The sequence below is a fragment of the Marmota flaviventris genome, chromosome 17 (assembly GCF_047511675.1).
Source record: "Marmota flaviventris isolate mMarFla1 chromosome 17, mMarFla1.hap1, whole genome shotgun sequence".
Lineage (NCBI taxonomy): Eukaryota > Metazoa > Chordata > Mammalia > Rodentia > Sciuridae > Marmota > Marmota flaviventris.
In genome coordinates this window covers 56,552,522-56,577,262 of record NC_092514.1, presented here as the reverse complement: position 1 = coordinate 56,577,262, position 24,741 = coordinate 56,552,522, and the positions used below count along the sequence as shown (strand labels likewise).

General features: G+C 38.5%; 1 protein-coding gene and 1 non-coding gene across 5 annotated transcripts in view; both read left to right on the top strand.

Moving 5' to 3' along the window:
- LOC114081522 (leucine-rich repeat-containing protein 37A-like) overlaps positions 1 to 22,449 on the top strand; it is a 35,048-nt gene extending 12,599 nt beyond the window's left edge. For all 4 annotated transcript variants that reach the window (XM_071603227.1, XM_071603229.1, XM_071603228.1 and 1 more), the window contains 9 exons: positions 5,914 to 5,985; positions 6,706 to 6,780; positions 8,088 to 8,206; positions 10,310 to 12,129; positions 12,489 to 12,593; positions 20,445 to 20,494; positions 21,908 to 21,959; positions 22,040 to 22,182; positions 22,284 to 22,449. In XM_071603227.1, coding sequence (XP_071459328.1) covers positions 5,914 to 5,985; positions 6,706 to 6,780; positions 8,088 to 8,206; positions 10,310 to 12,129; positions 12,489 to 12,593; positions 20,445 to 20,494; positions 21,908 to 21,959; positions 22,040 to 22,182; positions 22,284 to 22,332 — 2,485 coding nt within the window. In that variant the 3' untranslated portion in view covers positions 22,333 to 22,449. The remainder of the gene's footprint in view (positions 1 to 5,913; positions 5,986 to 6,705; positions 6,781 to 8,087; positions 8,207 to 10,309; positions 12,130 to 12,488; positions 12,594 to 20,444; positions 20,495 to 21,907; positions 21,960 to 22,039; positions 22,183 to 22,283) is intronic.
- LOC114084526 (small nucleolar RNA SNORA51) lies at positions 2,158 to 2,289 on the top strand. Its single transcript, XR_003581331.2, has one exon. It is a non-coding gene; the product is annotated as a small nucleolar RNA SNORA51 (small nucleolar RNA).
- Positions 22,450 to 24,741: the final 2,292 nt, after the last annotated feature.

Below are 24,741 nucleotides of genomic sequence, written 5' to 3'. Positions count from 1 at the left end.
GACTGCCTGGTGTGAGGAAAATGCTACTAATAAGGCTCACAGATGTTTGTGACTCAAGTCACTTCAGTAGAAAGTGACAGAGTCAGAATTCAAACCCAGGTCTGCCTGATTCCAGGGTCCTTGCTGCTTCTTCTGTTCCTCACTGCCAGGGAGTCTTCTTCAAGGCTCTTCTCAGCACTTTCAGATACAGGCTTGCCATTTCAGATTCCTTTAGACTTTGCCTTTAGAAAGGACTGACGTGGTGCAGTCGGAGGTCTTGTATTGAGGAGCTTCATGTGGGCAGTCATTTTCTTATGGCTCATGGACCTATGTAGATGAACAAAGGAAAGGGGTTACTCCATCCCCAAGTACTTCAAACATGCTGGAACAGGGTGAGGGCTACTCTGCTTATTTCTTTGACTACCTTCCTCAAAGGAACCAGTTTCCCTGCCTGCCTTGTGATTCTAGCATAGATAGATAGTGTTGGAGTTTGTCCTATTTTATGTTTGTTTTGACTGCCTGCTTTGGACATATTTTCAGCTAAAGCTGTTAGGATTTCAGTACATTCAGGACAGTGATGACGCTTCAGTCCTCAATTCTTCTCTGTCTCCTCAGTTAATAGAAAGGAAACATAGCCCATCTGTCTGGACTTGTATAGAAGAATTTGGAGAAAAAAAAATAACAGATAAGAAATGTTCCCTTATTTTGTGAGCTTACCTTTATTCTGTCCCATTGTTCCTACAGCAAAAGGCTTGAGCAAACATATTTGAGTTTTCCTTTTCCAATAAGGTATGTTTTTAAAATCACTTAAAACTGTACTTCTCAAGCTGGGCATAGAGATGCACATCTGTAATCCCAGTTACTTGGGAAGAGCCTACAGCAAGAAAATCGCAAGTTCAAGGCCAGCCTTAGCAACTTAGTGAGACCCTATCTCAAAATAAAATAAAAAGGGCTAGAAGCTGAGTGCAGGGGTTCATGCCTGTAATCCCAACAGCCCAGGAGGCTGAAGCAGGAGGATTACAAGTTCAAAGCCAGCCTCAACAATTTAGTGAGGCTGTAAGCAACTGAGCAAGATCCTGTCTCAAAAATTAAAAGGGCTGGATGTGTAGTTTAATGGTTAAGCACCCCTGGGTTCAATTCCTGGTTCAAAAAAAAAGTGGTGGCAGGGACAGGCTGGAGATGTGGCTTTAGTGGTAGAACACTCCTGGGTTCAATCCCCGGTAACACAAAACAAACATACAAACAGGCAATGCATCTCAAACTTTGCCTCTGAGACAGTCTTTAAGGCAAAAAAAAATTAGCCACTGGTACTCCCACAAAGGTATCAAAAAGGCAATGGATGAGGAGTCAGTGCACCTTAGTTTATCTATAAAATCAGGGAATTGAGGGATAAATGGAAATGATCTCTAGTGAAGTGTCCACTCTGAATCTACAAATGTTCATATGTTTGGTTCATGAAAAAGAGTCACTATAGCGTGTTCCAGCTTCCCCCTCACTCTCTCCATTGCACAGGTACAACCTTAATGAAGAAAATGATGCTCTAATACAGGAGGAAAAAAATAGGATAATCTAGATTGTGGCTTCATGTTTTAATTTCACTAGGGACAAAGACCCCAGTGTCAGTTGTAGAAGGGCTGTCTGTTGAGAGGAAATGCTGAGATGAAGGGCACAAAGCCATGTGCGAACTGCTAAAAAAGAGAGAAGCACTGAAGAACTGAGATCATTTTAAAGGAAAGATAATAACAAACTTTGCTACATTCTTCTGGCTACAGATTGCTTTACAGTCATTCTTAAAGGCTAGTGGAAAGGGAACAGGAGGAGATAGAGGTGTAGGAGCTTACTTTTACAGAACACACCAGCCATCTTACAGGTTTTAATGCCCCCACCCATGGCAGAGAATGTTTAAAGCCCAAGTTTGGGAACAAACCTGTGTCATTCAAATTTTTTTGTCTTCATAACATCACAACTAGTGTTATAAATTGGGCAAGTTAATGAGACTGAAAAATATCTGGAAAAATGCACTAGGCAAGAACAAGCTATGTGGCTGCTGGCTTCACCAGTTAGTCACTTTGACCTTAGTCATGGAAGAGTATGAAATGTCACTCCTCTTTATTCCATCTACTGACATGATTAGGCTTATAGCAATTGGTGTTCTATTACATTAAAATATGGTTCTTTTCCCTCCTCTTGCTTACTACAGGCTGTGTTCTTACATTAACTGTACAGAAAGAGGGAGCAGAATAAGCCGACCCCATGTACATTTCAACCCAGGCCCTGTGCCTGCTCTGTCTTGTGAATGGGGAAACATGGAAATAAGAAAATTGATATAACACACCACAAAAAAGCAACATTACAAAGCACAATTCAGGATATTCAATGCATTCATAAGGTTGTGCAACAATCGCCGTTATCTACCTGAACGTTTCCATCACTCCAAAAGGAAACATGGTTCCAGTTAGCTATCACTTTCTCTTTCTTTCTCCCCACAGTCCCTGGCATTCACTACTTTCTGTCCTTCTGGATTTGCCTATACTGGACATTTCACATAGACAAGTTATATTGTAATGGCCTTTTATATCTGGCTTTCACATGGTTTATTGTTTCCTAGGTTCACCCTTGTAACAGTTATCAGTACTTTCTACAGCTGAATAATATCCCATTGTATAGATGTACCATTATATCAATTCATCTAAACATTAATTAATGAATATTTGGGATGTTTCTACTTTGAGGCTATTATGAATAATGCCAGTTTTTGTGTAGACACATGTTTTTAATTCTAGGGTACAAATCTAGGAAGGGAATTCTAGGGTGCATACCTAGGAAGGGAATTGGTGGGTCATGTGGTAACTATAGTTAACTTCTTTGAGGAATTCCCAGACCGTTTTCCACAGTGGCTTCACCATTTTACATTCCCAGCTACAAAGTATGAGGGTTCAGGTTTCTCTGTATTTTTGTCAACACTTGTTATTATCTGTCTTATTTTTATTTAAAGCCTTATATTAAGGAACAATGCTTAACCAGTCTTTCTCTTCATAACATTATGAGTATAAAGTAGTATCTTGTGGTTTTAATTTGCATTTTCCTAATGACTTGAGAAACTGAGCATTCTCTTCATGAGCATGTTGGCCTTTACATATCTTATTTGAAGAAATGTTTATTCATGACTTTCCCCATTTTAAAATTGAGTTTTTTTTTTTTCTGAGTTATAGGAGTTCTTTATACATTTTGGGTATTCTGTGTATTATCAGCTATATGATCTATAAATATTTTATCCCCTTCTATAAGTTGTCATTTCACCTTCTTAATAGTGTCCTTCAAAGCATAAAAGTTTTAAATTTTGATACAATCTAATTTACCTAATTTTTCCATTGGTTATTTATACTTTTGGTGTCATATCTGAGAACCTTTTAACCTAAAACAAGGTTGTGAGCATTTACTCCTATATTTTATCCTAAGAGTTTTTTTTTGTTGTTGTTGTTGTTGTTTTGGGGTACTGGGGATTGAGCTCAGGGGCACTCAACCACTAAACCACCCCCCAGCCCTATTTTGAATTTTTTTTTAGAGACAGGGTCTCACTGAATTGCTTAGCACCTCGCTGTTGCTGAGGCTGGCTTTGAACTCATGATCCTCCTGCTTCAGCCTCCTGAGCCATTGGGATTACAGGGTGCACCACCGCACCCAGCTGGGCTATTTTTCAAAGCTATCACTGAGCTAGAGAGTGAGGAATGGAAGAACAACACAAATCTCACTGTTCGTATAGAAATTCAGCTGTTTTTCTGGAATAAATGCTTCTTAGTTTGCTGTAAGCCTTTGATTAAATTTCCAGAACACTGGAAAAAGTGATTTTGACCATTTTGCCATTTTGTTGTTGTTGTTGTTGCCTTTGTGGAGGGATGTATTTTCAGATATCCTTACTCCACCAATTTTCACTGATGTCACCTATAAAAAGGTTTTAAATCTCTACAGTCTCAGTTCTGTGGGCTAATTATTTAATCATGGAAAATAATTAGGGAAAAGAAGTAAAAGTATAATTCTCATAGACTTTTCCAGATGAGCAGATGAAGTTTATCGAGGCATTTCTGAATTTAGTTCTCTCAAAGCTAAGGTTAAAGTAACATCTGTCTTCTGTCTTAAACCCCCCCCCCTTTTTTTTTCTTTATATGGGCTTTGGGGTCAGAAATGAGTTCAAATTCCAGCTTTGCTTCTTACTAGTTTGGTGGCCCTAGGACAAGTTATATAACCTCTCTGTGCCTCAGTTTCTTCATTTGTAAAATGGGGTCATGATAACATTTACCACATAAGCTTATTATGAGGATTAAATATGAAATGCTGATCATAGATGCCTGGCAGCCTAATAGATGTTAGCTGCAATAATTATTCTTAAAAACTATAAGTAAATAGCAGAAAGATCAGTAGAGTAGAAGGGAGAGAACAGGGGGAAGGAGAAGAGGGGGAACAGGGAGTACTAGGGACCGAATTAGAGCAAATTATATTACATGCTTTTATAATTATGTTAAAATGAATCCTAAAATGTTATGAATAATTATAAAGAAACAACTAAAAAAATGTTCTAGCCAGGTTCAGTAAGACATTCCTATAAACTCCAGTAGCTCAGGAGTCTGAGGCAGGAGGATCACAAGTTCAAAGCCAGCCTTAGCAACTTAGTGAGGCTGTATCTTAAAACATAAAAAGGGCTAGAGATATGGCTCAGTGGTTAAGTTCCCCTGGGTACTATTTCTGGTGACCCCCCAAAAAGTGTTCTGTAGGAATACACTAATGATTCTTGAGTAGAGTTAAGCTAAAGTCAGATTTTCTTTTTCTTTTTTCCTATTTCTTTTGTCTTTTTGTTTTCTGTTTGCTTGCTTTAATGAATTGAAGAAATATCTTTCAGTATTTTAAAGTAAACATTTGCATAAAAATAAATTTACACTGGGAGGCTGAGGCAAGAGGACTGCAAGTTTGAGGCAAGCTTCAGCAGTTTCAAGGCCAGCCTGGGCAACTTATCAAGACCCTGTCTCAAAATAAAAAATAAGAAGAGCTGGGTATATAGCTCACTAGTAGAGTACCCCTAGTTCAATCCTGCATACAAAAAAAAAAAAAAAAAAAGTTTATTTCTGGTGTTTGGCACATTCCTATAGTCCCAGCTACTCCAGAGGCTATGGCAGGAGAATCACTTGAGCCCAGGAGTTCAAGGCCACCCTGAGCAACATAGTGAGATCCCATCTCAAAAAGAGAGAATTTATTCATTTTATTTACATGTAAACATAATGTTATTTATTTATTCAACAAACATTTACTAATACCTAGAAAATTTGCTGCACTATACCCGGCACGGGAATGACAATGATAGTAAAATGAGATCCCTGCCCTCTCCCTGCCAGGAGACTGACAAGTCAGCAGGTGCTATGGGCAAAGGCTCTGAAGTGATAGAAAAATACCAGTGACAGTAGGTGCTGGGAGCATGACTTCTACCAGTTCCATTGCTTAGTTTTATCCCCTTTCCTTTGACTTCCAAGCCAAGGAATTGGTTCTATATTTTTTCTTAACTAAGTGAATTAGACCATGAAATGTTTTAAATTTCTAAAAATGAAAGACAAACACCTTGAAATATGGAAGGCACTAAAAATACTGTTTCCTATAGGGCAAGGGCTTCCTACTAGTATAGTTACTTCTAGGGTTTTTGACCTGAAAATTCTTTGCCATATTTTTTTCTTTGTGTTCACTTTTTTTCCCCTCCTTTTTTCTTTTTCTTTCTCTTTTCCACTTGATCTTCTAGAGAGCTGGATAATTCCCAAATAAAAAAGTGCCTTATGAAATTCTAAGGGTGATTTATATATAAAGACAAAATATTTTTTAAACATATAAGTTCTTTATAAAAAAGTAGTCTCATGCATGTTGAAAATATAATTTTAATTCCATTGCATGTTTCAGAACTCTCAGTCATAATCCTCTGACAACTGTTGAAGATTCATATCTTTTTAAATTGCCAGCATTAAAATATCTGTAAGTATTACAACAATTTTAAACTCAAGATATGATTTCTGCTCTTCTTGTTTACTTCATCAAAGGGTTAAGTATTTTGTATTAATACTAAAAAGTCATAATTTTAATTTTAATTAGTTACTGGAGAAAAATGTTATGGTAAAGAAGAGTTAAGGAAGGATATATCATGGGGCAAGACAGCCATCAGAAGAAGGCAGCCATATTAAAGAACACTTACAGATATGGAACATGTAAACACATGTAAGAATATATTATTTATCCCAGAAAGCACAGAGGAATACATGTATATTATTTTTAAAAAAGAAAAAAAGAGGGGCTTGGGTTGTAGCTCAGTGGTAGAGTGCTTGCCTTGCGTGCGTGAGGCACTGGGTTCGATCCTCGACACAACATAAAAATATATAAATTCAGATATTGTGTCCATCTACATCTAAAAAAAAGAAAGAAATGATGCAATATGAAAATAAGAAGTAAGATGATGGTTTAAAAAAGATGTAAGTTCTATGTTTCAATGCCAAGATCATTATTTGATGGTGCAAATAGTAAACTTACGTATCTTCAATAAGAGCTTTATGGAATTATCTTCTATGCGAAATAAACTCTTAAGGCAGCTTGTTTTATGAGAAGCCAAAATAGAAAAGTTATCACATGTCCTTGAAATATTTTTTCAAGTATAGAATATTTATTGGGGTTCATCATGAATATCTTGGCATTCTCTTTCAGAGACATGGGAACAACTCAAGTATCACTTTTGACAATTGAGAATATCCTCCTGATGACTCTTGAATTGGAAAAACTGTAAGTTTTTTTTTTCTTAGATTTATTTTACTTGATATTTTTTAGGTCTCTTTTCATATCTTGAATTTAAAATTATTTTAATACATTATTTTCTTAACTTTATTGAGGTATAATTTTCATGTAATAAAATTCACACTGTAAGCATACAGTTTGATGTATAGTAATGTAGTTACCACCACCTGATGATATAGAACATTTGTCATTCCCAAAATAGCCCCTTACATCGCTTTGTATTCATCCACTCCTCCCACCACCAGCCCCTACAAACCACCAAATCTTTTATCTTTCCCTATAGTTTAAAATTTTCCAGAATGTCTTATAAATAAAATCAACTAGTAGTAGATTTTTAGCTTCTTTCACTTAGCATAATTCTTAGCATATCTACTATCAGAATAGAAGAGTTGCAGTTTCTCCATGTCTTCATCTAATCCTTGTTTCAAGTTATTCCTTGTTTCAAGGAATAATATTTTTTTAGCCTTTCTACTAGTAGGAATGTAGTGGTATCTCATTGTGGTTTTAATTTGCATTTCTTTTATAGCTGATGATATTTAATATCTATTTTTATGCACGTTTCTTCTCTTTATGCTTTTACATGTTCAAAGTGTCCAGATTTGGCCAATGTGATCTCTATTGTTGTTTAACCACACAATGTGAGTTAAACTAAGCTATTTTTTATGCCCAGAATAATGTCTACCATTTACCACTCTCAAGCGGAATTGAGATATGGACTCCAGTAGTTGGAGACTTATTCAGATCCTTCTTAGAATTCTATCTTCCTGTGCACTCCTAACCCAGAGCAAGATTTTAAGTTGAAAGGAGATGCTTTTTACTGTCACCCAATTCTAATTTCTTTTTTATTTAGGCCTTCCATACCCACTGCCATGCTTCCCTTTCTGGTGGGCATCTCCCTCCTCCTTCCTATATATTTACAGTATTCAAGAGCCACATGCCAGGCACCATGGCACATGCCTATAATCCTGTCTGCTCAGGAGGCTGAGGCGAGAGGATCATGAGTTCAAAGCCAGCCTCAGCAACTTAGCAAGGCCCTAAGCAATTTAGTAAGACCCTGTCTCAAAAAATAAAAAGGACTGAGAACATGGCTCAGTGGTTAAGCACTTTTGGATCCAATCCCTGGTACAAAAATAATAATTAGAAAAGCAGTTTACCATTGGTTTCTATCCAACTTGTCCAGGCTATATGTATCAAGAACTCCTTTCTACACTGTCCTGTGGTAGCCTTGGACTGTTCTTCTACTACTCAAGTAACTCCTTTTCCATTAACTTAATCCTCTGTGTTTCTATTTATAGGATCTTACCTAGCCATTTGGCCTGCTGCCTCTGCCAGTTTAAAAATAATATTGAAGTTGTCTGCAAGACAGTGAAGCTGCAATGTGACAGTGCATGTCGGACAAACAATACACGTTGCCGTGAGTCTGAATTGCCTGATGAGAAATGTTTTAACTTTTGTTTTGTTATTCAACTTTTAACTGGTGATCATAGATTTTTCAAACTAATGATGAAACTGCTTTATTTTTATTTATTTGTCTAGAATTCAACTCCCTAAATTTCTGGATTGCTCTCTTGCTCAAAGTGAGGTTTTCAGCTATAATTTAATAATATAGCTATTCCATATGCCTAAGGATGAAGAGAAAGGAATAGAAGGGAGAAGGAATAATATTAATGGCCACACATGGTGTCCTGTGCTTTCTGCTTGGTACTTTGTTTTCCAGTGATAACTTATTCATATAGTACAATGCAGTTAGTAAGCTGTTTTTTTTATACACTAGGTCTCAAGTGTCCTCTGCCTTATAGGGCAGGCATCAATCTATTTTGTTCTGTTTGTGCAACTTTATAAAAGAGAATAAATATTTTATTTGAAGTCTAGGAGTTTCTGATTCTATAATAAGAAATTGCACCTAGACCATCCAACTCTGAACTTCTCTTAATCTCAAATTTTTCTATCCTCAGGTAATTCATGTGCTTTCAAATGTTTTTCTGTGTATTAGGTTTATTAGCACTAATTTCATGACTTTCAAAATGTGGTTGCTTTCATATCCAAATAGCTCAAATATAGGTCTCTACCAGTGATCTTGGGCAAATTATAACTAATAGCACTTTGCTACTTACATGCATATAACTTATTTTTCAAAATGATTTTTCACCAGTTACATTATTTCCTTTTTCCCCAGAGGTGAGCAGAACAAGTATTTTTCATCTTCATTTACAGATAAGGAAAACAAGATGGGAGGTGTCAAGTGCTATAGCCTTGAACCCAGGTCTTCTGTACCCAATTCTAACCCACATTCCTCTTTTGTCTCCAACCTTACCTCCTCCTTGACTCTCACCACACAAAAAAATACTTTTAGCTCTCCTGGGAAAGAAACCAGCTATTGCTGGGTATGATGGACTGTAATCCCAGTGGCTTGGGAGGCTGAGGCAGGAGGATTGTAAATTCAAAGCCAGCCTCAGTAACTTAGTGAGGCCCTAAGCAATTTTGTGAGACCATGTCTCAAAATAAAAAAAATAAAAAAGACCTGGGGGTGTGGCTCAATGGTTAAGTGCCCCTGGGTTCAAATCCCAGGTACCAAAAAAAAAGGAAAAAAAAATCCAGCTACACAATGGTACACTTGACCTCATTTAGCTAGAAGCTTTGGATGATTCCCAGAGCTAGAATTGCTAGTTTTCACATCTAATATGAAAACAGGGAAGGCTTCTGACAAAAATAGCTTTTCCATTACTGTACTTCAGAACCTCAAGTATTGTTTATCCAGAAAATGCTGTTATTCTGTCGATTTATTGCACATTCAGTATTGGCATAGAACCAGGCAAATTAAAAAATCTTTTAACTCACATCCCAGATCCCTGCCTTAATTTAGGGAAAGAACCAGTATGGATATAGTGGGGTGTTTTTTGTGTGTGTGTGTAGAGGCATCTGTTATGGAGCCTAAGATGTATGGGGAACAGGGGCCAGGTGAAGGAACTGGGTGAGTAGGTGGAAAGGACATGTTCAGATGAGGGAGGATGTGTTAACAGAAAGAGCGGAGCCTGTGCTTTAGCATCTTGGTTCTTATTCTCCTTGGAAGAATGTCCTTTGTCATGATCATCTGTGATGTGAAGGAACATGACACACTGAAGAGGTGGATAGAGGAAGCCTTGTGCCCCCTCTGTATCTGAGTGGGGACAGCATGGGGTATGTAAATGTAAGGAGACACAGCTGATCTGTAGAGAATCTCTCAGAGCCCATGAATATTTCTCTTCTAGTCTTGGGCTTTTATTGAGTATTGGGCAATTGGCTGTCCTAAACAGAGTTCTTATACACAGTATGGAATATTCTGAGTTAAGTAGCACTTTGTCAATAAAGATGTCTTTTTTTTCTTTGTGTTGTTGCCATTTCATAGGTTTAATTATGAAATTATTTTTCTTTCTTCTAAATGACACTTAAATGCTTGGCTGGAATGTATGGCTGTGGACTGACAAAAAGCTGTCCATCAGTCTTCTGTTATCAAAAATAGTCTCTTCTTTTTTGACAGTTCAAGATGCATCTGTAGGGAATGCAGAAGGATCATTCATGAAGGTGTTACAGGCCCGGAAGAAGAACACTAGCACTGAGCTTTCTATTGAGCCTGAAAAGCCAGCTTCAGATAAAAATGGTGTCACCTTTTCGGGATTCTTAAATGAACAGCTAGACTTCAATGATGAAAGTGATGTTATAAGTGCATTAAATTACATATTGCCATATTTCTCAGAGGGAAATCTAGAAGACATAGAGTCAACATTATTACCATTCATTAAACTGCTTTTTTCAAACATACAAGATGGAGGTAATGCCATGGAATCTTTGAAGAACAATACAAAGAACTCCTCTCTTTCAACTGCATCCAACAATTCAACTTATAAAAACAAATTAAAGAAGCTTCATTTTCTGGAAAATTTGTTAGATGCAGAAATTCAGGAAAAAATTGATGAGGTGAAAAAAAAAGAAAAAACTGCCATGCTTATGCAATCTAGGCTTTTAGGTCCCAAATTTAAACGCCAAATCTTTCAAAAGAAATTGGAAACTGCCCAACCACAGGAAAACAGCCTAGCAGAGATTGAGAGTACAAAGAAAAGGCTGAGGAGAGTAAACAGAGTCATCAAGGGGCCGAAGGGCATACGGAAAAGACTCCTCAATGAAATGAGAAAACAGAGTATGGGAAGGAAACAGAGTGCCTGGGCACTTGCGGAGAATGTTGCCCAAGAAGGCAGGCTCAGGAGACCAATCCCAAGGGAACTAGAGCAGCTTCACAAGTTGCGGAGGAGGCCCAGGAAGTTAGTGGGAAACTCCCTCCTGGACGCTTCATTTACAAATGAACATAAGGCAGCAGTCTCTTCTTTTTTGAAACAATACTCCTTGGGCAAATCTCCCACCCCCTCCATTTCAAAATTACAGCCTGAGATTAGAAACAAAGCAAAAGACTTAACCTACACCCTTTTTGTTTTAGAAGATGCAAATGCTCGAGTTAAAAGCCTGAAGGCTGATAAACCAGTCATACGTTTCAAAAAGACTCACAGCTTTCATAAAACTTACTCTCTTGCAGCCCACAGAATACCCAAGGCCAAAGTGAGTCGAAAGTTCAGGAAGGATAATTTGCACAATAGACTGATGCTTGCAAAGAGGCCCCCATTCTCTGCAATAAGGAGCCTCATAAATTCCCCCCCACGAGGGGCCTTTTCATCTTTAGGAGACCTGAATTCTCAGGAGAATCCTTTCTCAGGATTATATGCTCTTTCAGAACCTATAGAAAGTGTTCCTGCAGAAAACAATACTGCAAAAATTCCTTCTGAAGGAACTATTTTTGAAGCAAACATTACTGTGTTGGATGAACCCACCTCTGAAAATGCAACCTATGAAAACGCTGGTGCAGAGGCTGTAGATTCTGCTGTGACTCCTTTCAACATAATGCCAACTGTTCAACAAACCAATGAGACACAATGGGAATACCTCAACGCGAACACTGACTCACAACCCAAGCCTGAAGACTTATCCTACCCATTGACGGCATCCCCAGGTGATCAGTTTGAAATTCAGCTAAACCAGCAACTTCGGTCCCTCATCCCCAACAATGACGTGAGAAGGCTCATTTCTCATGTTATTCAGACTTTGAAATTGGACTGCTCTGAACCCTATGTGCAACTGGCCTGTGCCAAGCTCATCTCCAGAACAGGCCTCCTGATGAAGCTTCTCAGTGAGCAGCAAGAAATCAAGGTGTCCAAGGCCGAATGGGATACGGACCAGTGGAAAACTGAGAACTATATCAATGAGAGCACAGAAGCCCAGGGTGATAACAAAGAGCATGAGGAGACAAGTGAGGTGAGGGAAACTATTGAGCAAGAAGCCCAGACTTTTTCATCATTTAGGGTATACAATTGAAGCATTCAAGCAGGAAGACCAGGGGCTTCTAGTCCACATCTTGTCTTGGCCACATAACTTTGCCCAAGACAGTGATCCCCATTTTGTTCCATTAGAGAATAAAGTGGACTTAACACACAAGATAAACAAATAATAGGAAGAAAAATGTGTGATAATAAGATGTAACATATTAAATTTGGTGTGTTCTTTAAGAAACTGCAAGCTATTCACCTGGAAGAATGGAAATTTTGAATAGTTAACTTTCATCCTTTCCAGTCTCTTTTTTACTTAATAAAAATCATTCTTTTTCTTTCTTTTAGGTCACAAAAGGAGTCCCGGGACATGGTTATAACAACAAACTCATCTTGGCAATATCTGTGACTGTAGTGGTGATGATTTTGATTATAATTTTCTGTGTGATTGAGGTAAGGACAACAATCAATTCAGGTTTCCAGAATACATCTTATCATTGTAATAGATTTAGAACGTATACCCTGAAAATCAAAGTTCCTTCCCCACCTACTACTTGACATTTCTCTTCAGTCACTAACACTGAGTTATGCTTTGTTCTTTTATTGAAAAATATATTCTAGGGATTTTTATTTATTTTTTTTATTTTACTTTTTGGTACCAGGGATTGAACCCAGGGGTGTTTGAACATTGAGCCACATCTCCAGCCCTTTTTTGTATTTTACTTAGAGACAGGGTCTCACTGAGTTGCTTAGTACCTCGATAAATTGATGAGGCTGGCTTTGAACTCACAATCCTTTTGCCTCAGCCTCCCAAGCAGCTGGGATTATAAGTGTGCTTCACAGTGCCCAGCCCCAGAGACTTTTAAAGGAACTTCATTTCCAGGGAATCTTTGAGAAATTGAAACCAAGAGAACAAGCTATAATTTCTTAAGAAATTAAGACTAATATGGCCAGAGATGTCATCGTAGCAAAATTTGTCCAACCCAAAACCATGTCCACAATTTGTTACTCTCATTTTTGTAAAGTTTTGATGTACTTTCATTCTACCACTGATTTCTTTCCTTGTTACTGAAATGACAAGAGATGACTTCACTCTCAAGCAGCAGTCATTACCCTGGGGTAAAAGGAGAGGGCTAAAAGATAAAAGTGCTATATGTAGACTCAGTGGATCCACACAGCTTCCTCCTCCTCCAGTGTGTGAGGTATTGTCTAAGTAGGTGTTCAGGTAAAGCACTGCAGCTAAATTCTCATCAGGCTACTCCAGAGCAGGTCCTAGTGATAATAGTATATTCCTGGCTCTGGCTTCTGTTTACCTTCTGTTTGCTTACATGATGGTTTATTACTTTTCTCAATAGGCAGGTTTAGAATATTAAGAGTCATTTAAGAAGCTGACAATCTTGATTCTACCCTCCCAATTCAACCATCCAACTTAGCTAGTTTGCCTTTTCTACTGTAATAGCAGTCCTCCATTCCAGCCAGAGCAGCCTCTCCATATACTCGTCACACCATGCTCATTCCTTGCCTATCTAAAATTCCCTTACTTTGCCATGTCTGTGGAAGTTTTATGAATCTGTCAAAAACCAATTCAAGTTCATCTTTCTTTACAAAGCCTTCTCTGAATACCCCAGTTCTCCTGGACCTATGCCAACTATGAGATTTGTTTCCATTTCTTGAGGTGATTGTGAAGCTTTGTCCCTCCCCTCATAATTTAAATTTTTGGTAAACAATTTTTTAAAAGATGACTATAGGAGAGAGAAACACCAACATCTCTGTTCCATTAATGGAGTGGAACAGAGATATATAAGGATCAGATGGCTCAGACTTGAATAGAAACCTGACTGAGTATATTACATATCTACAGAAAAATAGGTCCAGGCCAGGAGTGATGGCACACACCTATACTGCCAGTGACTTAGGAGTCTGAAGCAGGGAGATGGCAAATTTGAGGCCAGTCTGGGCAACTTAGCAAGACCCTTTCTCAAAATAAAAAAATGAAAGGGCTGAGTAGCTAGAGTAGGCTGGGTTCAATCCCCAGTACCAAAAAAAGAAAAGAAAAATATATCTACAGGAGAGCTGGTCAGTAGTAAAAGCACAGAAAAGAGAAGAAAGAAACTGGTTTGAGAGCTGGGGTTGTGGCTCAGTGGTAGCGTCCTCGCCTAGCATGCATGAGGCACTGGGTTCGAACCTCAGCACCACATAAAAATAAAGACAATAAAGTCCATCAACAATAAAAAATATTTAAAAAAAAAAGAAAGAAACTGGTTTGAATAGTGCCCATCCTAACATTTTGCGAGAGTAGCAATGGATCCCTGGGCAGGTGTGGAGTCAGTTTCACTGGCCGGACAACCCCTGGCCAGGAGAGGAGAAATGGATCTATCTACCTTAGCCCTTTTGTTCTAATTCTATTCTCACCAAGTAGCTTTCCAGTTGGGCTTAAGTATGCCTCAGAGGCCTCTCTACAGAGAAGCAATTCCCTTGTGGTGTAGACAGATGTTCTGTTTGTGGAGCAGAAGTATTTCTTACTATCAGGTCATTTTCTGGCAATCTGTGTTGGGGTCAGTCCTGTAGCATCTATAAGGTGAGACTTCTCGGAAGAAAAGAAGTAAGTTCTCTCTTAGTGAAGACAGAGTCAAATTTTGAGCCTTAAGGGGGTGCTTACACATGGGGTCAGTTTGCAAAAAGCCTCTGGGAAGATTATCACTGGCCATTGCACAGATGGTATGATCTGCATCTCTGGGTGGCATGTGGCCTCTCTTGAAATTTCTGTAAAATTTTATACTGATTTAAATTTGTTTATACAGCTGGGTATCATGGTGCATGGCTATAATCCAGTGACTCAGGAGGCCAAGGCAAGAGGATCACAAGTTCAAAGCTTGCCTCAGTTAATTTAGTGAGGCCCTAAGCAACTTAGTGAGACTGTGTCTCAAAATAAAACATAAAAAGGGCTTGGAGTATGGCCAGTGATTAAATGCACCTGGGTTCTATCCCTGGCCCAAAACAAATTTGTATGTACAATTCAATCTTATATTCGTGTTTATTTATATTTTTATTATTTCCTCTCCCCAATTAGATGAGCTCTAGGAAGACAAGGGAGGATGTAGTAGTAGATACTACTATAGTGGACAATATGGTGTTCAAAAGAAAAGAGATGAGATATTATGTCAATTCCACAATGAGGAATCATGTAAATCCAGTATCTGAAGTAGCATACAGAGTCTAGCAATAGAGAGACTCAAGTGATCCTAAGACGTTTGCATATATTTATATGCATGCATGTTATGTGTTAAGAATCAAACCCAGGGCCTTGGATATGCTTTGCCACTAAGCTACACTCTCAGCCCCTGAGACTTTTTATTTATTTATTTATTTTTAATTTTTTTTATTGTTGGTTGTTCAAAACATTACATAGTTCTTGATATATCATATTTCACACTTTGATTCAAGTGGGTTAGGAACTACCATTTTTACCCCGTATACAGATTGCAGAATCACATCAGTTACACATCCATTGATTTACATATTGCCATACTAGTGTCTGTTGTATTCTGCTGCCTTTCCTATCCTCTACTATCCCCCATCCCCTCCCCTCCCCTCCCCTCTTCTCTCTCTACCCCCTCTACTGTCATTCATTTCTCCCTCTTGTATTATTTTCCCCTTTCCCCTCACTTCCTCTTGTATGAAATTTTGTATAACCCTGAGGGTCTCCTTCCATTTCCATGCAATTTCCCTTCTCTCTCCCTTTCCCTCCCACCTCTCATCCCAGTTTAATGTTAATCTTCTTCTCATGCTCTTCGTCCCTACTCTGTTCTTAGTTACTCTCCTTATATCAAAGAAGACATTTGGCATTTGTTTTTTAGGGATTGGCTAGCTTCACTTAGCATAATCTGCTCTAATGCCATCCATTTCCCTGCAAATTCTATGATTTTGTCATTTTTTAATGCAGAGTAAAATGTGTATAAATGCCACATTTTTTTATCCATTCGTCTATTGAAGGGCATCTAGGTTGGTTCCACAGTCTTGCTATTGTGAATTGTGCTGCTATGAACATCGATGTAGCAGTGTCCCTGTAGCATGCTCTTTTTAGGTCTTTAGGGAATAGACCTAGAAGGGGAATAGCTGGGTCAAATGGTGGTTCCATTCCCAGCTTTCCAAGAAATCTCATACTGCTTTCCAAATTGGCTGCACCAATTTGCAGTCCCACCAGCAATGTACAAGTGTACCCTTTTCCCCACATCCTCGCCAGCACTTGTTGTTGTTTGACTTCATAATGGCTGCCAATCTTACTGGAGTGAGATGGTATCTTAGGGTGGTTTTGATTTGCATTTCTCTGACTACTAGAGATGGTGAGCATTTTTTCATGTACTTGTTGATTGATTGTATGTCCTCCTCTGAGAAGTGTCTGTTCAGGTCCTTGGCCCATTTGTTGATTGGGTTATTTGTTATCTTATTGTCTAATTTTTTGAGTTCTTTGTGTACTCTAGATATTAGGGCTCTATCTGAAGTGTGAGGAGTAAAGATTTGTTCCCAGGATGCAGGCTCCCTATTTACCTCTCTTATTGTTTCTTTTGCTGAGAAAAAAACTTTTTAGTTTGAGTAAGTCCCATTTGTTGATTCTAGTTATTAACTTTTGTGCTATGGGTGTCCTATTGAGGAATTTGGAGCCCGACCCCACAGTATGTAGATCGTAGCCAACTTTTTCTTCTATCAGATGGCGTGTCTCTGATTTGATATCAAGCTCCTTGATCCATTTTGAATTAACTTTTGTGCATGGCGAGAGAAAGGGATTCAGTTTCATTTTGTTGCATATGGATTTCCAGTTTTCCCAGCACCATTTGTTGAAGATGCTATCCTTCCTCCATTGCATGCTTTTAGCCCCTTTATCAAATATAAGGTAGTTGTAGTTTTGTGGATTGGTTTCTGTGTCCTCTATTCTGTACCATTGGTCCACCCGCCTGTTTTGGTACCAGTACCATGCTGTTTTTGTTACTATTGCTCTGTAGTATAGTTTGAAGTCTGGTATCGCTATACCGCCTGATTCACACTTCCTGCTTAGCATTGTTTTTGCTATTCTGGGTCTTTTATTTTTCCATATGAATTTCATGATTGCTTTCTCTATTTATACAAGAAATGCCGTTGGGATTTTGATTGGCATTGCATTAAACCTATAGAGAACTTTTGGTAATATCGCCATTTTGATGATGTTAGTTCTGCCTATCCATGAACAGGGTATATTTTTCCATCTTCTAAGATCTTCTTCTATTTCTCTCTTTAGGGTTCTGTAGTTTTCATTGTATAAGTCTTTCACCTCTTTTGTTAGGTTGATTCCCAAGTATTTTATTTTTTTTGAGGATATTGTGAATGGAGTGGTTGTCCTCATTTCCATTTCAGAGGATTTGTCGCTGATATACAGGAATGCCTTTGATTTATGCATGTTGATTTTATAGCCTGCCACTTTGCTGAATTCATTTATTAGCTCTAATAGTTTCTTTGTAGACCCTTTTGGGTCTGCTAGGTATAGAATCATGTCACTGCAAATAGTGATAATTTAAGTTCTTCTTTTCCTATTTTTGTGCCTTTAATTTCTTTGTCTGTCTAATTGCTCTGGCCAGTGTTTCGAGAACTATGTTGAACAGAAGTGGTGAGAGAGGGCATCCCTGTCTTGTTCCAGATTTTAGAGGGAATGCCTTCAGTTTTTCTCCATTCAGAATGATGCTAGCCTGAGGCTTAGCATAGATTGCTTTTACAATCTTGAGGTATGTTCCTGTTATCCCTAGTTTTTCTAGAGTTTTGAACATAAAGGGATGCTGTACTTTGTCGAATGCTTTTTCCGCATCTATCGAGATGATCATATGGTTTTTTAAATGTAATCTTTTAAAATTTAAATCACTGGGGGGCTGGGATTGTGGCTCATCGGTAGAGTGCTAGCACGGGCTAGCACAGGCAGGACCGGTTTGATCCTCAGCACCACATAAAAATAAAGGCATTGTGTTTTGTTCATCTACACCTTAAAAATAAATATAAAAAAATATTCAAATCACTGGAGAAAAAATGAATTAATAGTAATAGAAGCCTAATGAAGGAGCAAGTAATAAAAGATGCCTACTTTTCACCTTAAACATATTTCAGTAAATGTTAAAAAAAAAAGAAAGAAATCATGATAGTAGTAGAAGAAAATAGAAGCAATATTTTTTTTTATAACCTGAGGGAAAAGAGCTTTCTAAGTCTGATAGCACAGGCAGAAACCTTTAGCAGTCTTTAGCAGATGTGACCATCCTATCTCTGATGCCCATTAGCAAACAGTATGTATGGATGTGAAGCATATAGAACAAACAGTTTCCACATGTTATTTTATTTAATCCTCACAAAAATCCTGTAGGATAATATTATAAACCCTCTTTTACAAATGAAGGAGATCAACTGACCTGGGTGGCTAACCAAGAGCAAAATTCCAGTTCCTATTACAAAGCCTGTTCACCTCCTTAAGAGACAAAAATACTGGGAAATATTTGAAATGTTGAAATACAAAGAAAACCATTGCAAACCATTGTAAGGACTAACATGGATTTATAAAACTTTTTTTATACTAAATATGTTAGTTCTTAAGAAAATAAATCCATAAGAAAAAAGACAAGGGGGAGGGCTGTGAAGAGTAGGTGTGTTTCTAGTCAAGCCACCCACCTCTGTCACCAGCACTGCCTTGTGGCCATGGATGAGCTATTGTTATAACCAGTGGTCTCTATTACCTCATGGAATAAAGGTGATTTCAGATACTTTCTTCTACTGCTTTTCTAACATTGCATTTTTATTTATATTTTTAATCCTTCTGGAATTTGTGTTTTGTTTTAGTATGGTTGGAGTAGGGAATCTTTTCCCCCCCTACATGATTACCCAGTTGTTTCAAAACTATTTTATTTTATTCTTAATATTTTTTTTGGTTGTCAATGGACCTTTATTTATTTATTTGTTTGTTTGTTTGTATGTGTTGCTGAGAATCTAACACAGTGCCTCACACATGCCAGGCAAGTGCTCTACCACTGAGCCACCACCCCAGCCCTTAAAACTATTTTAATTAATGGTTGATTCTTTCTTCACTGATGTAAAATACCATCTTTATCTGGACTCTTTTTTCCCATTGATCCAGGTGTCTTTTTCTATACCAGTACTAACATCACACCACTTAATTCCAGTTGCTTTATAACATATTTCAAGCTATATATTTGGTAGGGCAAGCTCCTGCTCTCCTGATCATTTCGTACATTTCATCACTATTCTTATATATTTTCTCTGCCAAAAGAAAAACAAAATAAAAACAAAAACAAACAAACAAACAAAAAAACTGTCTTTGAATTTGAATAGGACTAGATTGAATTTGAAAATGAATTTGCGAATTAACATCTTTACAACATTCTGGGAACATGTAATCTCATGCCATATATTCATTTCTTCTTAATGTGCATTTATTTATTTATTTATTGTGGTGCTAGGGATTGAACTCAGGGGCACTCCACCACCGAGCTGCACTCCCAGTCTTTTTTATTTTTATTTTTTAGAAGGAAGCATTTCCTTCCATATTTTATTTTTATGCGGTAAACCAAGTGCCTCACGCATGGTAGGCAAGTGCTCTACCACTGAGCTACAATTAAAAAAAATTTAAAAAATATTTTTTATTTTAAGACAGGGTATTTCAAAGTTACCCAGGCTGGCCTTAAACTTGATCTTCTTGCCTTAATATCTACTGCTGGGAATATAAGTGTGTGCCACCACATCCAGCTGAATTTTAGTATTTTCACTACATAGATTTTTTTAATTGGATCTTTTTAGTTATACATGACAGTAGAATCCATTTTGATATATAGTTTCAGTTCCTTTCCCCATTTATGCCCTCATTTATTTTTCATACTGCATTGATTAAGACCTCCTCAATGAGGTTGAACAGCAGCAATAACAGGCATCCTACTCTTATTCTTGATTTTAAAACGACACTGTTGTTTAAAGTTCTGGCAGACATGTTTATCAAGTTAAGTAGTTCTTTCTTTTTCTACTATTAAGTGTTTTTATTAGGAATTATCTGTTGGATTTTATCTAAAACAGTCAATAAAATATATTAAGTGCCAGCTGCATGCAAGACCCTAAGCTAGGTACTATGGAAGAGTCAGAGAACCATTAAAAGGATAGAATTCCTGCCCTCAGAAAAGTTATTATCTCACTAGGTAGATAAGACTTAAAATAAATATAAGGAATGAATAGAGACTTGGAGATTAGTGGTCATTGTGATACTTATGACTGTATTTTCTTCCAAAACAGATTTATTCCCATAAAACAGTACCACAAGATGATGAAGAAAAGTCCTTAAGGTAACTATGAGCCTGGCAGTATTTAAATGAGAATTTTATTTTATTTTTAATATTTATTTTTTAGTTGGACACAATATCTTTATTTATTTTTACGTGGTGCTGAGGATCGAACCCAGGATCGCACATGCTAGGCGAGCGCTCTACCGCTGAGCCACAACACCAGCCCCTAAATGAGAATTTTAGAACTCATCTATTTCAATCTTAACAGTGAGGAAACTGCTAAAGGCAGGACGAATACTTCCTCTCATGTCTCCCCTGGCTCCAGGAAAACTAGTTTCCCAGCCTGCTGAGGTCAAAGGCACTAGCAGGGATGCATCTGCTGTCTCCAGTCCTTAAGGAAAGAGAGTGGAGGGCAAGAGGTTTGGGCTGTGCCTGCTCCCACTGTTCACGTGCATCAGACTCAGCTGGAGCCCTTCTTTGAGGCTTTCAGGGACAGGGAAGACCTTGGGTCATTAGCGTGCTGTGCTATTCCCCTTCCAGGCTGGCGGAAGTAGAAGTAGAATGTATGAGTCCTTCCTCCAGGTGGTAGGAAAACTTTACCTTCTTGCCTTACTGTTCACCTTCTCACCCCCACTCTCTATTCCTTTTACCTAGATTTCATAGAATTTTAACAGGGAGCTTAGAAATAGTAGTTTGTCTCTTCCTTTTATAATAAGAAACGGAGAATAAGAAAGGGAAAATATCTTACCCTGTGGTCACAGTTAGTGTCAGAAAATGGTTCCTTTCCAGCTAGGTACTTCTCCATTAATTATACCCACACTTGGGCTGTGAGCAACATTTGATATTGTGAATTAGTAGACACATTTCAATGTAAACATCAGCAATGTTTGAAACAATGCACAGGTTTTTTTTCCTATTGTTTTTTGTTATGTATATGTCTAAACTGATTTTACAACTCAATCATAAGTGACAGCCTGCAATATGGAAATCAGTGAGCTAGACAACTTTACTAATTGGACTTTGGTATTTACTTGATGTAATTCAACTTGTAGGATAAAGCAGCTAGGAAATAGAAACACCTTCTCCCTCAAGAGCCACCCTGCTCTCCACCCCAAAATGATGATACATGTTGAGATTTAAGTCCAAAGAGGACTGATGTGAAAGGCTCTGGAGAGAGTAAAACACTTCAGCCCAGTATGGTTGTGTACTGTACAAGGTACTTAGCCAAGAGGGTAAGCAGAGTTGCTAATCCTGCCTATGCTCATGTGGCTCTTTGGGAACATACATAGAGAGTTCTGGTAGCCCAGCATGCAGGGAATTGTTTTTAGGACCCCAGGTCTAGCATGATTTTGCTCATTGTGCTTATGAACTAAGGTATAGGCTTTGTCCTAAAAAGACCAAAGGTGCACATTACAAAAAGACATGAAAAATGGCATCCATCACTAATTGTCTTGTGCATGTGTTTCCCCCCAGGAGCTGTTTCGGGTTTCTGTGTAGGAGAAGCTCAACGGAAAGTGAAAATCAGGTAAATCTGAAGAGAACCCAGTGCTGTGGCCAGGGAAGGCAGCGGGAAGCAGAATTAATGTTCCACTTTCTGTTTTCTAGGAGGGCTTTTTCTGGTTAAGGCGGCCACTTTGGCTTAGAGATACGTACAGACCTCTCAATGCCACACGTAAGAAAAACATGGCACAGAAGCTACATGACAAGGACTCCTCTGATGAGGATGAGATTTTCAATAAGGATGCTGGGTAAGTGACTGGGGGTGATATAAAATTCTCAAGTGAAGAGGTAAGGAAAAGCTTAATTGCTCCTTTCAAGAGTAACAACCTTGGCTTTGTTCTTCTCCCAGGGATGAAGCCCCATCACAGACCTCTGCTCCTACTGAGGGCGGAGAGTAAATCTGTCTTGCCTCAAGCGACTGGCAAATTTTATTTTCTAATATTGGCTTCTCATCAGTGCTTGTAAAATACTTTTTTTTCTCATATTAAAAGGTACAAAATTCACAACCAATCCTAGCCATGTGGTAAAAAGTAACACGTAAATAGTTAAATATGTGTATATAAACAACAAGGGCATAGGCAAGTAGAGCTGGTCTAGAGCTAGAATCCTCTATGGCAGCCATGCTTCTGTAAGAGGCAGTGTGTGCAGAGTTGGAAAGAGCTTCTAGGCCTCATGCCCCAGTGTAAATAATCATCTTTCAGAGGGCCAGAAAACACATCATCTTCAAGGAGTGTGGATTTCTAAATAAAATACCAGTTGTTCTGGTGCGCTCTTTCTGGTTCAAGAACCAATCGTTTGAAACTTAGTTGACCTCATGCCCATGAAGATCTTCCACCTTCTGGCCCCTCTCATCAGGTATTGGGGTTGCCAGAATATTTGAATCATTGAACTTGCTGCACTGTGGGGCCAAGCTGTGCTTTTCTTCCCAAGCCTTCAAATCATGTGCAAACATATACCCTGTCTTCGTAGGGGATTCTCCACCCTTTAAAAGCTGGTAGAAAATTAATATTGGTTTATTGGTTTTTCATTTTTAAAATGTTGACCCTTGGACATCTAGCAGGATAGGGTAAAGAACATGCTAGAGCAGTAATTTCCCTAGATTTTCCTCCTTGAGCTTTTATTTTGGAAAACATGTATAAAGCTACTTCTCCATTCATATGGACTGCATCAGCCTCTCCTGACCCCACTTAGGGTCACATGTGTACTCAGCTCCCTTCAACTCCATCCAACCCCAAACCTACCCACTTCCTGCCTCATCCAGCACCATCCACAACTACAGGATTACAAGTGATAATTTGCAAAAGATGCAAGCATTCCTCCACTCCCATCTTTAGCAACAAAGTTGGTAATAAATCACATTTAGTGATACCTGTGTTGAGAATCAAGTTTGAATCCTGTTCCCCCAGTGTTGAAGACTGAACACCCAAGAAACTCCAAGGCAAGCACAAAAAGTTTTATTTAAAGAATAGAACAGAGAGAGAGAGGGACAGAGGCTTCTCTGCAGAGGTGGGGGTCCAAGTTGGTGCCTGTTAGCACAAAAAGACCAGGCCAGAAGCAAACTTAAGGGATCATCTCAGCCTTTTATTCAAGAACAAAGTTTCATTGAGGAATAGGCTATGCAGGAATGGGCAACAGGGTCTCTGAGGGACCCACTTTCCTGGTGGAAAAATGAGCCACTGACCAAAGGAGGAGTTTGGGCTTATATAGGCTTATAGAGGTGATTTAATGAGCGTGTCAGTTTCGGCACTCAAGAATTTGGATTTTTGCAATGGGGATTGGGTCAGTGGCCAGCACCTGGAGAGGATTTATCTTGGAAGAGATTCAAGCTATCAATGTATGGCTTTTTTTTTCACTCCCCTTTCCCAGGCCACACCATCTTCGGGTTTTGATTTTCTATATCTAACAGTGTCCAAGAGAGTGGCAGTGTCCTGCGCTTTTACACATTTCAGGTTTCCTTCTCATACCCCCCTTCCTCCCCTTATCTTGCCTATATGACCAGAATGTGGGAAAGGAGCCTTCCAGGGGTACAGGCAGGAAGCGGGATGTCGCAGGGTGGGGAGCAGGGAGGATCCTTGGCAATAGGTTGGAGGAAAGGTAGGTATTAGTATTTTATTTCCTCTTGAATCAGCCCCCGTTTTCCCAACCCAATCATTTATCACCTGCATTGCCTGTTCTTTTGCTTCCCCCCTTCAACCAATCCCCCCTCTGAGAATGGAGCCCTTTCTGCAATAAGGGGAAATGATCGATGACTGCTCTGGCTGCTGTGGGCTGAGAGGGGTGACGGGGGTAAGCCATTGGGTTTCCCTTTTAGAAATGTTTTGAGTTCCAATTGAGGGTCGATGTTAAAAGTTTGGTTTTGGAAGCAACAGATTTTAAAGTCATGGAGAGGTAGATGCTTCTGTGAGAAAAAGATGAGTACTGGAATAAGATTAATATGAAAAAAATGTCACAGCATCTGGAACATGTCAATGAATATCATAATGCTGATAGAAATCAGTAATCTCTCACCAGGAGGTGTAAGATCTAAGAAGTTGATCTTATAACAAGGCCAGTGAGGGACATGACCTCTATTTGGGAATGTAAATCTGTAAGGATATTAGTTACATTGCCAGAGTTAAAGAATGGAAACTCAACACTTAGTTTTTATAATGTCATGGATGCCCCATAAGATGTAGTTTTCTAATTATGTAGTTTTCTGATTTTTATGTTTAGTAGAGATCCAGTTATTTCTGTCACTTAAGGCTAGATAATCATACTAGCAAACAGATCAGGCCTACTTGTGTAGAAAGTTAGAAAGATTTGTAGCC